Genomic DNA, 14330 nt, shown 5'->3' on the forward strand with positions numbered 1-14330 from the left:
CCTCACCGCCGGTGTCCACCAACGGGTTCTAGGATTACCGCCACGACAAGCACCAACTACCTTGCGGCCACAGCTCCAATCAGCCGCCTCGACAATAGAGGCGCGGAACATGGTCCATTCGGACTCAATGTCCAGCACCTCCCTCGTGACATGTTCAAAGTTCTTCCGGAGGTGGGAATTGAAACTCTCTCTGACAGGAGACTCTGCCAGACGTTCCCAGCAAACCCTCACAATGCGTTTGGGCCTGCCAGGTCTGTCCGGCATCCTCCCCCACCATCGCAGCCAACTCATCACCAGGTGGTGATCGGTAGAAAGCTCCGCCCCTCTCTTCACCCGAGTGTCCAAAACATGAGGCCGCAAATCCGATGACACAACTACAAAGTCGATCATGGAACTGCGGCCTAGGGTGTCCTGGTGCCAAGTGCACATATGGACACCCTTATGTTTGAACATGGTGTTTGTTATTGACAATCTGTGACGAGCACAAAAGTCCAATAACAAAACACTACTCGGATTCAGATCCGGGCGGCCATTCTTCCCAATCAGGCCTCTCCAGGTTTCACTGTCGCTGCCAACATGAGCATTGAAGTCTCCCAGTAGAACGAGGGAATCACCCGGGGGCGCACTCTCAAGTACTCCCTCGAGTGAATCCAAAAAGGGTGGGTACTCTGAGCTGTGGTTTGGCGCATAAGCGCAAACCACAGTCAGGACCCGTTCCCCCACCCGAAGGCGGAGGGAAGCTATTTACTATTAATACAAAAACTATGCAGTGAATTATTTTTAATTACTGATTTACTTGTCTATGATGCTTAACTTGTTGAATTTGGATGTTTAATTCTTTAATCACTAAATTAAGTATGAACAACAATGTTGTTGTGGATGATCTGAATGAACGAGATTGACGCTGTCTTGAAGTCAAGTGATCTAATGCTATTTAATTATTGTTGTCTTGACTAACAAACATACATGTATTATTTTTACTCTGTATCAGCTACATTGTGTGAAAACACGGCGGTTTAGAGGTTTCTCTCCATCAGGATGACCTTGCGTCAGGTCACGTATTTAAAAAACATTTTGACACTTATTAAAGTAGGGTATTATCATACACTGAAAAATATTGACTTATTGCAGCTTATTTTTTTATTTGCATGCTTGGTGGTGGCAGAACGGTGAACCAGGGGTTAGTGCTCGTGCCTCACAATAAGAAGGTCCCAGGTCCGATACCCAGGCTCGGGATCTTTCTGTGTGGAGTTTGCATGTTCTCCCCGTAACTGCGTTGGTACTCCGGCTTCCTCCCACTTCCAAAGACATGCACCTGGGGATAGTTTGATTGGTAACATTAAATTGGCCCTAGTGTGTAAATGTGTGTGTGAATGTTGTCTGTCTATCTGTGTTAGCCCTAGGATGAGGTGGCGACTTGTCCAGGGTGTACTCCTGCCGAATGCTCCGGCACCCCCGCGACCCCGAGTGGGACAAGTGGTACAAAATGGATGGATGGATGCTTGGTGGTATCCTGTGGATATTGTAGTAAAGAGGGGCATGTTGGTCTTCCACGGAGATTGGCACACTAATAAGAGAGAACTGGTTTCCAATCGTGTAATCAAGGTGTGTTGATTCTATCTTTATTAAGCCAAATGTAACCAGATTAAGGTGTTTACATGTGGAGTAAAAAGCTTATTTTGAGCCAAATTTTTTGAGGAATTATAATAATTTAGTGCATGAAAACGTACTGTTTGTCTCACTACTGTAGGTTGAGTAACTACAGTGTAATTTTGCGTATAGTTACTAGTAGTAGTAATTGTGCTTTAGTTACAAATTGCATAAGAAAAAACAGAATGATGAGATTCATCTACTTAAATCCCCCAATAAAAGATTTCCTTAAAAATATGCACTAGTACCTAAACATGTGACTAGTGGTTTATTTTCCCTCACATTGTAATTAATTTAATCTAAACACCAAATTGAATGACATGAATGATGGCCTGAATCCAATCAAAAAATTTTAACCAAATACAATGTATGAATGGAGTGGAGGGGGTCTAAATTCCTTCATTTAGAGAAGATTCCAATGGGAATATGTGTTCTTTGTGGTCATTTGCATACAAATTTGCTGTAGCAAATATGATGTGTTTAGCTCTGATTAAATCAGCAACTTCAATATCCAAACCCTGGTGGACTAGCTTTAACATAGTCAGAACTACCATCTTAATCACAATTTTTAATTAGATGTTTGAGATTTGATTTAGTGAAGGTCATCCTATGAGAGATTAGTTCTCAGCATGTTTGCTTTTATTTGAGCGAAGACACCCCGGGGTTTTGTATTTACCAAGAAGATAGCTGTATAATTTGATAAAAGAAGGATGCCAGAGTTTTCATCACTTTAATTTTTGTTAGAAATCATCTATAAAGTGACTCCCCACTGTGTCGTTCTTGATTTGAATACATTTGAATGCCATTTTGTTTGTCAAAAGGCTAACTCGTCAAGATCATTGGAAGTTGGGATTGAACAAGAAAGAGAGTTTAGGGTGAGTGTGCATCAATACCGAATAACACAGCATGTTGTGTTTACTTAGAAAAAAACTATACATTAAGGGCAATAAAAAAATCCCTTGAAAAATCAGTTACGAATGAGCAGTGTTGGGAAAATTACTTTCAAAAGTAATTATTTACAACACAGTTACTTTCCCAAAGTAATTAAATCACTAACGAAAATACTCTAATTAATGTAATGAGTTATAAGGGTACCTTCAAATTAGGGGAGTTCCGATCAGGGTATTATGCCGCCTTGTCCAATAAACTATGAGAATGGCGGATACCAATCACATGTATGAATTGCACATTTTTCAATTAATTTCCGTAGAGGACCGCACATATAATAATTTACGAAGTTAGGTCGAGGGCCAAAAAATATGGGCTTGCTGGCCGCAAATGCCCCGCAAAACCAGTGCTCTAGACCAGGTGTGTCAAACTCTGGCCCTCGTGCCAAATTTGGCCCGCCGTGTAATTTCACTTGGCCCTTGAGGCGATATCAAATTAACACTAGAGCTGGCCCACCGATTATATACAGCGGCGGTGCCGCGGTAACACCGCATTCACCGATAATTCTCATACTTGCCAACCCTCCCGGGAAACTCCCAAATTTCAGTGCCCCTACCTAAAATCGTCACGTCCGCTTTTAATCCAGTCCAACGAGTGCTAGCCCAGTTACATAATATGTGCGGCTTCTGCACGCACACACAAGTGAATGCAACACATACTTGATCAACAGCGATACAGGTTACACTGAGGGTGCCCGTATAAATAACTTTAACACTGTTAGAAATAAACAGTGCCTTTAATCCGGTTGGATTACGAGATATAATGACTGATGAACACCTTCGTTCGATAATGAAGGTTTCCTCAGCTCAAAGCCTGAGCTCCGACATTAATGTACTAGCATCCAAGAAAAGACGCCAGGTATCTGGCTTGGGCACATCATATTAGATCAGTGTGTTGCAAACTGAGCAGTTTAAAGTCCTGAATGGTTGGTTTATTCATTGTTATTTTATTTTCAAATGTATTAGCCTGTGGAAAAAGTTAATGTTGATATTTACCTCAGAAGGCTACAAATAGAAAAGAGGCATTACATTTTTATTTACATTGTATTTGACATGCCATTGATATTTTTTAATTATTATTATTATTATTTGAAACTCGATTTTGCATGTCACTATAAAGTTATATAAGCCTTGCTTGTTCAATATTCAATGCAAAACTTGTTTGGGTCCCTATTTAAAGGTTAATTTGTTCAACCTTGGCCCGCGGCTTTGTTCAGTTTTAAATTTTGGCCCACTCTGTATTTGAGTTTGACACCCCTGCTCTAGACTGTTATTAATCTACAGTTCCATTCAGACATATTAAAGAGGACCTATTATGCAAAACCAACTTGTCTTACCTATTGGTGTTTGCTATTGTGTATTTGAGATCTAGATAGGTCCTGAAAATTTTAAATCAAACCGTGAAGGCACTGCGGAAATATTTATAGAATAATCTTGCCTTCCTTCCGATTTCTGCCAAAAGGGGCGTTTGGAATCTGTGACGTCACTGGTTGGAAATCTTTTTTTTTTTAAATAATATCCATATATTGTATAAATGCACCCATAGTGCCTTGCGCGCGTATGATGAGTCACAATTGGTCAGGGGTTAGGGTGAAACATTACGGACTGGCCAATCAGAGGCAAGATAAGGAGGGCATCAAAACTAGAAAGCAACATCATAACAGTCATGCACTCATGTCACATGACGACGAGGGAGTCAGAGACAGAGGGACGCTTCAAGCTGACGACCCAAAAAAATATATATACTTGAAATTGTCAGAGGGATTCTCTCTCGCAGATCAGATTTTTCCTTTAGTGATGAAGATGATGTACAGGAAACTCACAATAATGCATGTCTTTGGCTATATTTAGACAAATGTATGCGTTTAGAGAAGACAATGCCCAAAACCTTAGTTTTTAGTTGTTTACTCTGTAAACCAAAATCATAACGGCTCTCTTTATCTAAGACGTCCAACACAAATTTAGGAACACACATTAAGGTGAGCTGAGTTCATGAAAGGTTTTACTGCACATAACCATTACCAACTGTTCCCAAACAACACACAAGTCATTGTACTTTTTGTGCTGTTTTTTATCAAGATATTGAGTTATACTGTTTTTTGTTTTTTTTTACTGTAGGCAGACAACATAAATAACATTATAGGGGTGGCCCAAAGAAAAGGCAAACTAAATAAATACATAGAGTAGGGTGTGGTCACCCCTAGAGGTAGTTGTAGGGTGTCCCCAGCTAAATGACAGATAGTTAATAGTAATGGACCGTTACTGGTACACTCTTGGTTACATTAACATCGATATTATACATGTGGGCCCATAGATAGAAATGACGTTAAATGTAGCAAACTAATTTTGCCATGTAGCTTGTAGTGTAGCTTGCTACAATTCTTCGGGGATAGCTTCCCCTGTAGCTTAGCTACATTTAATCGAGAGCAACTTGAAGCTTAGCTTACTACATTTTCCAGGTAGCTTGCCTATCACTGTACATTACACAGTTACTGTTGCTGCTAGCAGACTCTCAGCGGTTGGGACCAAAAATAATTAAAGTATCAGTCAGAAGGGAAGTTTTTTTTTAATGAATAGCTTTGAAAAGCGTTCATCGGCATTGGCGATCGTGTACTTTTTCAGGAAAATTGGCTAAAACTGACCGGTGGCCGATCGATTGCAACTTTGCTTCTTCAAATATTTGGCATGTGCGATTGAGAAATGTTTCATGACATTAGAGTGCATAATTAAATTTAATTAATTTAAATGTATGCCTTGGTTGTGTGCCAGGGTTAGCACTCTGCGCGAGTGACTTTGCTCCTGCATTGGCAGCTGTGTCTCTCCTTGACCACTAGCAGAGCATTACAATAATAACATGGCACATTTCACTGCAAGTTACTGTAATGATGTTGTAATGTGAGAATTAGTCATTAATTAGATTGTCCGTTAGTAGAAAACGGTAATAGTGTTAGGAACTCCGTCATTCCTAACACTGCTAAGGACAGAGAAAAACATGTTGTTTGGTATGCTACATCAGTACATCACTTCACTTTATTACGCAATAAATACACATAAATATCCAGACACATTTCCTAAACACTTAATTAATTAAAGTCTTCCCAAAAATCTATCTTTTAAAATGTATTGGTGAGATAATCCATCCATCGCACAGGTGTTGCAGATCAAGATGTTGATTAGACAGCATGATTATTGCACAGGTGTGCCTTATAGGAGATCGTTCCAAAATGTGCAGTTTTATTGGAAAACGGCATGGTAAAAAGCAGTCAGTATCTGGTGTGACCAAATGAGAGGCGCTCACTAACACAGAATGAAATAGATTTGTCAATAATATTTGAGAGAATTTGGCCTTTTGTGTTTAAATAATATGTTTAGGGTCTTTGAGTTCTGATGCAAAAGGGGAAAGTTGCGTTTATATTTTTGTTGAGTGTAAATATATTGTTAAAAAATGACACAAGAGTTGGGAAGTGAAAAAATATTTGAAATCTAACAACCCTTCTTGAGGCAACGATAAATGTACTGAATAGGGCTGCAGCTATTGATTATTTTAGTAATTGATTAATCTATTGATTAATGGAACTAGTTTGATCGAGTAATCGGATAAAATACAATTTATATCCTCAATGTGTATGTTAGGTAAAATAGTTTAAATAAACAAAAAAAATATGTTTGCTAAAACCTTCATTTTTTCCTAATAAATGCACATCATTAAAATTGAAATTGCACTTTTAACATGTGTGCAATAATAGAAATTACAGAAAAATTATTCTGTCTGCAGCCACACAGATCACGGCACCCACAAAATACCGCTCTCCTGTGCACGTATTGCAGCAGCCGTGCATAAACTATGTCCGCGTATTTAAAGCTCCGGGCAGTTTTAATAATTACACTCCTCAAACTCTTCAAACTCACTCGACGTCCATTGCATCCGGTCTCCCCTAGAGGGGGGGGGGGGGGGGGGGGGGGGGTCACCCACATATGTGGTCCTCTCCAAGGTTTCTCATAGTCATTCACATCGACGTCCCATTGGGGTTGCGAGTTTTTCCTTGCCCTTATGTGGGCTCTGTACCGCGGATGTTGTTGTGGCTTGTGCAGCCCTTTGAGACACTTGTGATTTAGGGCTATATAAATAAACATTGATTGATTGATTGATTGATTGACAAACTTAAAGAAACTCTTCAAACTTAAAGTGTTTACAAAGTACAATGAAGAACCATGATAAACATTCTGACCTTATTTCATCCATTCATTCATTTTCAAAATAATCTTAGTCATCTCACTATATGAAATATAACTTACTTCACCGAGGATTATTTGTTTATTTATCTTTATTGTGATTACTTATGGAGTATATTGTGAATAAATTGAGAATAGGAAGTGAACAAAAGTGTTAGCAACTGTTATGTAAAAGAAAAGGGGTAGGATTAAATAAGCTCTGCTTCTTCCAACTCCTTTTCGAACATGTTGAAAAAAGAAACTGGTAATTGTGATGTATCATGTTGTATACTTGCATGTTCGAGATAAACTCAAACTCAAACTCATAAAATGATTATTAGAAGCAACAGAATATTAACTGAAACCTTATTCTAATTAATTAATCGTTGCAGCCAGAGTTCTGAACTCCTGTTTCCATGGCAGTGTTGCATTGTGTTCTGGTTGCACTGCATCTTGCCTCAATTGCTTTAGGACAAAATGAATCAACAGTCAATCAATCATTTACACACAATTCTGAACAATTAATTCATTACTATGCCTATCCCTACTATGATTTTTTTCTTTTCCCACCATTGGTACTATAAAAGCATGATAGATCACACCTTTTAGGTTATTTTGGAAAAACATCAGCTGAACGCAGTTTATAATTGTGATTATGGATAGGTAACGAATCCGCTACTTTTTGGCACCGAATGCTGATTTACGTTAAATCCAAAGGTGCCATATCACTGTACCTGGGTTGCGCGTGACGTCACACCCGGTTGCCAACTCAGCTGGCTCTTCGGCACTTGCCGCTTACTTCAACAGCACTGAGAGCGGACTAAGCCAAACTATGTCGAGGTCATGGAAATAAAGTGTCTACAACCAAGATGTGCGTTACAATCAAACAGCTGGTGCGTAGTACATTATTAACAGTTTTTAATGGCGCAACAAAAGATTTCATTCAGCGAATATTGAACTGACTAGCTAACACACCACACCTGCCATCCAACGTCTTGGACTTGCAACTATAATTACAACTTACTGTCATACTGTACTTGCGAATGGGACTCAGAAAAGTGATAACCAGACAAGATATTGTACAACAACTGGACAGCAGTTATAATAAGCTTGTTTTTTAATGTTGCAATAAAAAAACAGATTTTATTATTAAAAACTATTAATCTCAATTAACACACACAAAAGCACCAACAATTGGTACTGTTAAGTACTGGCATTGAATCCCAGGTACCAAAAATTGGTATCGTATCGGTTCTAATGTTAACGGTACCCAACCCTACTTGTGATACACCTGGAAATTGTAAGCTACTGTAAGATGACACATGAGCACAGACTATCCCTATCAAAAAAACATTTACCCAGCTCTGTTTTCAATTAAACCAATCTACAGTATATCAAATAATTGGGAGTAAGCAATGTGCTTTTTAATTAGTAAAACTCAATATATCTATATTTTCTTCTCACTGGTATGTCCTTTCCTTTTTTCAAGGCACTAGAATGAAGAGGAATACTTTACCAGACTGTGTTAAGTATACACCTAAGCAGTACTACATGATGTAAAGTTAAAGTTAAAGTTAAAGTACCAATGATTGTCACACACACACTAGGTGTGGCGAGATTATTCTCTGCATTTGACCCATCACCCTTGATCACCCCCTGGGAGGTGAGGGGAGCAGTGGGCAGCAGCGGTGGCCGCGCCCGGGAATCATTTTGGTGATTTAAACAAGTCATAGCAGAGAATGCGTAACAGGCAAACAAGAAGTTGCCTTTATATAAGTAGTGTGTGTGTGTGTGTGTGTGTGTGTGTGTGTGTGTGTGTGTGTGTGTGTGTGTGTGTGTGTGTGTGTGTGTGTGTGTGTGTGTGTGTGTGTGCGTGTGTGTGCATCAGTATAACAATAATTATTTCCCATGCCAACAGCAGCTGGCAGACATTGTATGGGAAATAATCCATACTGAAGCTCTACCTGATATTGATAAAAAAACATGATTTTTTTTGTAACTAACAAATGGATGGCTCATACCTTTTCATTGGGGGATTTTCTGCAAGTTTGCTGCTTGAGCAACATTGACATTCCTCCTGATCACGTCTGTGTTTGCTTCAGATCAAGCTGCTGTACACCTGGCACCGACAACACGGTTTAATTGTGCTTTAAAATAAGTAACCACTCATATTCCTGTGTCAACAAAGACAGTTTGTTACTTCTGACAACTGTATACTCAGTGAAATATTGCACAACTGCCGGAAGATTAAGCAAAGACGAGCTTGGAACTTTGTGGTGGGATGCAGCGGTGTCAAAGTGGGGTGGGGTTGGTAAGTGGGAATGTTGTTGGGGTTTTTTCTGTGATGTATAAAAATATGTCATAGATGTTAAGATACAATTAACATAGCTGTGAGAGTTTAATATTAAGGTTGCTTGAATCAAATTAAGAATGTTTAAGACTACTTAGAACACCACCTGCCAAAAACGCAAAATGGTTCATTTCACCTGGATAGCAGCATACCTAGCTTTGAACGCTTCACTCACCACAGACGTCATAACGTCATCAAAGCTCACCTTTAAATTCCGGCATTTGAAAAAAAGTTTAAATATAACAGATCTATGTGTGGCAACATAGGAGAACGTTATGTACAAGTTTCACTTTTGCATCTTATTGCCCATAACTGTGGTGCGCTAAAGGACCCTCGATTGAAGAATTTGGTGATACTTGGTGATATTTGGTGGTATGATGTGACATGGGCCAAGAAAGACAAAAAAAATGGTATTTGGGAGTACATCTGTTCTTTTGTCTTATCGGTGTGAAAACCCCTATCCACGGAAGACCTTATACCGTATGTATTTTCTTCCTAAGTTGTTCGGCATTTGCAAAACTCTCTTTAATGTTAATCACCGCTACCTAGAGGACTGCAGAGGAATGTTACTGACGGGAACTTGCATTTTCAGTTTTAGTAACTGCAGGAAAGTTATAGAATTGACTCTTCTGCATACTCTATTATTTTGCTTGAGTACAGTACATACAAGCCCTACCACTATCTTAAAGACTGAGTGTCCTTGTTTAATCTTGCACTTGTCAAACCACAGAAGGCTCCTGCTGAAACTGTTGCAACTCTCAATCAAAGCGCTAGTGTAATAAAAACAGTAGACAGTGACAAAATGAATTGTAGCGGTTGGACAAAACAGAAGGTTGAACAATGGCCGCTGATGCCCTCCCAGATATCATGTGTCCTTCGCTACACATGGAGGACAGCAAGCGTAACTAACATGGAACCTGAGGCAATAATAAACTGGATGTTCTTGCAGCTCAAGAGTGCATAATTGAGTTTTAGCACCTCACTGATGAGTGAAGCCGGCCGGGCGGACGCACTCACTAACACGTGTCTCAATTGAGTCTTCATCTAAGATTGTGGGGAATGATACCCATCTCACACACTTCAAGATGAGAAACAATCAGAAGTGATCGTGATGAAGAGGTTTAATGGTGACAGAGGAAATTATACATTGTGAGAAGTGAGCAGATTTAAACACATAACACTCCAAAAGAGGTGCATGTGTCATTCCCTACCCAGTTGACAGGACTAATGTCAGTGGCAGTCAAAACCCTGAGCATGGACATGCTAAGCTTGTGCACAAAAGGTTCATAATGACATCTGCTGTGCATCAGAGACGTTTTCTCTTCATAACTATAGCACACGGAACACTAAAGAGTTAGTGCAAAATGTGAGAGTATTAAAAACTCTCTGCGACTTCTTTGTAATATTGTTCAGGTCCCAGAGCTCACAAACCTGATGCAATTTCAATATTTGAAATGGGCAAGTTTAATTTTGAAGTAAGAGCAAACCAATAAGCTGAGAAAATAGCAAACACCGGAGAGCAAATTACATTACAGTGGAAAAGTGAAAAGACTTAAGGAACATATAAAAGTAATCTCCAACTGGAAATTAGAAATCAACCCCGAGAAACCAAATAACCGAGAAGAAATATTACTGTCCACTTTCTGAATCAATATAACATCGCTACAAGACAGCATTACCATGGTAACACCGGTAAAGAATGAAGCAATTCTTATTATTTCAAAATAAAAATGTGAGCCCGGAGCCCAAGGTTTATTGCGGCAGCTGACAGATCACCGGCCTGTGTTCATCTGAAGGATTGCTTTTCAATCACACACTTTATGAGTGTACACATTTTCCTGGACAGTGTGATAAGGGAGCCGTAAATTAACTATAGCGCGAGGGAACCAGAAACCTATCAGTTGGTGGAGGATTTGGCTTCTGCTTAAGGTCAGTGTACAGTTAATGTGCAGCGCTGACAGAGTGGCTGCATATTTATTTACGCGTGTGCATATTAGTTTTTTTGATGTTCACTTGCATATATACGGCAGTTTTATGAAGGATTTGTCATTTTTACATGCGCTGAGCAAAATTTCATCTTTGCATTTAGCAGCAGTCAACACATTGGTTTCATGCCTTGCTTAAAGGCACCTCGGCAGTGGGTAGAGGGAAGTCTCTGAATCCACTCAGTGCTTTTCATAGAGCTTGTCTCAGACAGGAGAGGAAATAGAAGGGAATACTAATGTTACAATTAATTATTGTCTTTAGGCAGGACTTTCCAAAGAGAATCTGACGCCTGCCAAAGAAGCGCGCTCTGCTGCGGTGCCAGCTTGACTTGGACTCTTTAAGAAACAAATATGAACACTTAAGATAAACGCACAAAAACACATATGAGTAATTGAGGAAGAGTTACAGAAAAGCCACCCAAAACTCCCCTCCTTCCATGTGCACACTTACCCTGAGCGGATGCATTAGGCGAGAAGGTTGAATTGACAAGCCTATAACTTTACAGCCAATAAACGTTAAGAGGCACCATAATGAGCGAGACCAGATCGGAGCAGTTCTGTTGCCAACCCGGACAAACTGCGGGAGGCGCTGGTCGAGTCCAGCAAATAAAGGGTGAAGCTTTTAGGCAATGAGCAGCAGGTGATCTCAGCTTTTCTGCAAGTCCTAATGCTCCTAAAAGCCACTCTCCCTGGTTCTGTAATTGGGCATCAGTAGTTAATGTAGTATTGACTGCATTACATGCTCTTGTGCATCCTTTCCCACTAATGCCATTTGCATCACCTTGCACATTTGCCGTATTGCTTAGCCAATAACTGTTAAAAGCAATCCGACTCATGAATCATATAAGGAACTTTTAGCCAGACAGACATTCAGAGCAGACAATTTACAGTTCAGTTAATTTGGGTACATTAGTGGCACAACACGGATGCAGCCAGAGAGGCCAATTTATGTCTTTGCCACAAACTCTATTGGTTTTTTTGATGCGTAAGTGAAAGGATGCACTGCTAAGAGATAGGAAATATCCATTTTCAAACATAAATAATGGACTCCAAATGCGTCCATTACTGAGAGAGGATAGGAAAAAGCCTTTATATGCAGTACTTTGTGAAATGACACAAATTATAGTTTCTTTATCGATGGAGGCATCACAGCAGGTGGCCAGCAAAAAGGAGACTCTTAAAAAGTGTCAGGAGAAAGAAAACTTCATTGGAGATGTCAAAGTGCTCTCGCTGCATGCATATGGTGTCTGCTACAATATTAAAAGCATGCCATATTAATGGATTTTAATGCATTCACACTACACTGAGCATGATTTAGACCCGAGGACCAGCATGTGATAAATGCACCGCACGTCTCCACGTCAGCTCGGATCCAAAATGGAACGTCATTAGAGGAGGCGAGTTTGATTTAAATTTAAATTAATTAGATTGCCTCGCCCATTAACCCAAATACATTGGAATAGATAAGTAATGCAAGTGGGCCTATTTGGAATGGGAAAAGTGAGTCAGGGCTGCGCGGCGTTATCCATAATTTGCAATCAAGTTAAAAGCACTCTGCTGTCATTTGCCATCCCGGGGAGGATGTCAGAGGCTGCCTGCCTCTTAACAACTTCACCCGGGCTAAAAAAAAAAAAAAAAAAAAAAAAAAAAAAAAAAAAAGCACTTAGGAGGAGACTTCTAGCTCTGCACACTGAGAGTAAATAAACAGTCTTTGTGCATCGGCGAGCACCTCAACTTCCGTGTGCAGGTGGAGACACAACACAAACTAAACGACATCTTTGTAGGTTTTAGATGTGAATTAAATGTTACTTACCCTCCTCCTTGTCCAGCACCATGGTCCTGAGGAACGAGCTGGAGTCCTTCCCCGGCCGATCCGTCCTGGGCTCCAGCAGGCTGCGCGGCTCGGTCCGCTCGGAGCTTCTCGGCGGGAACGTCGTTCTTGTGCACGACGAAAAGCCTCGGCGGTCTAAACAAGAACGGCAATTAGGATCGCTGCGCGGACTCTGCTGACTGACGTGGTCTCCGCACTTGAATAAATGAGCCCGGAGCCGCTTTGAACGACTTCCATGCGAATAAAAAGAAGGCGGTGTAAATCTGGACTAAATGTGCCGCGGCGGTGCGCACTGGAGGCGGATCAATCGCGCACACGGAGCTCGCTCTTTCTCCCGGATGTTAACGCGCGTCCCCTCTCGCTCTCATTTGCTCCGAGACGACAACTACATTCAAACAAATCCAATTGCAAATGTGACAAAGTGCCGAGCTTTGCCTCTCTCTTGCCCGCGTCTGTGCGCGCCCCGCTCTGCTCTGCGCAATAAATGCGCCGCGCACTCTTCTTCGCCGCGACCCAAGGATTCCCCTGTTAATTAAATCAATTCATTATGCTCAGATCTGATTAGCAGCCCTTCCCCCCTCTTTGAATCAATTATTCAATACACAAACATAATTGCTTGTGCCAGAGGTGTCTAAGTATTAGCTTATTTAACTCCAAGGACACTAATTACCCCTAGGGCAAGGGAACTTTTCTCATTAATTCTGACAAAACACAAAAGCACAGCTAAGGGAAAGAGAAAGTGCGCGCGTGATGGAGAGCGTGCACACGCGCGTAAGGTTGTATTGATGCCGGCGTGCACGAGCGCGTGTACGTCAAGGAGAGAGGGAGAGAGAGAAAGGGAGAGAGACAGAGATGGTACACAATGAAATGCTTTCATTGTGCTCATCTCCTTACTTTTTCTTGCTGTACTTGATGGAAATAAAGTGTCTAATTGTGGTCTACTTAGCAGTTAATTAGCGTGCGGACAGTTCTATCATGCAAGCTGCACACATGCACACAACAGATGGGCTGCCTTTTTGATTAGTGCCTAGATAGGAGGTTCACTTTCGAATCTGGTAATATAATTGTTGCCTGTTATTGCCAAGATGAAAGTGTTGCTGTTGCATGGCGAGGCCTTAAATAGCAGCACTTTCACTTGCCCTGCAGAGACTGTTAACCAATTAATGGTGAGATCCAAGAAAGATTAGCCATTTAGGAGAGCGGGGAGGAATAGAGCGACAAGAATGTTAGTTTGTCAGCAGCCAGCAGGCCTTCTATGGTGTGAGCTTGCTCAGTCTGTCCATGCCTTCTGTTACATTTTGCACCACATATTTTAAGCTGTATGCACATGATGAAAAGCTATACTGTCCACACAA

The 14330-nt window shown here is 40.7% G+C and overlaps 1 protein-coding gene across 1 annotated transcript in view; it reads right to left on the reverse strand.

Moving 5' to 3' along the window:
• Positions 1 to 14049, reverse strand: part of lmo1 (LIM domain only 1) — a 78512-nt gene extending 64463 nt beyond the window's left edge. Inside the window, exon 1 of the mRNA XM_061963950.1 lies at positions 12958 to 14049. Within this exon, the coding sequence (XP_061819934.1) occupies positions 12958 to 12979 (22 nt within the window). The 5' untranslated portion in view covers positions 12980 to 14049. The remainder of the gene's footprint in view (positions 1 to 12957) is intronic.
• Positions 14050 to 14330: the final 281 nt, after the last annotated feature.

The sequence above is a fragment of the Nerophis lumbriciformis genome, linkage group LG06 (assembly GCF_033978685.3).
Source record: "Nerophis lumbriciformis linkage group LG06, RoL_Nlum_v2.1, whole genome shotgun sequence".
Taxonomy (NCBI): Eukaryota; Metazoa; Chordata; class Actinopteri; order Syngnathiformes; family Syngnathidae; genus Nerophis; species Nerophis lumbriciformis.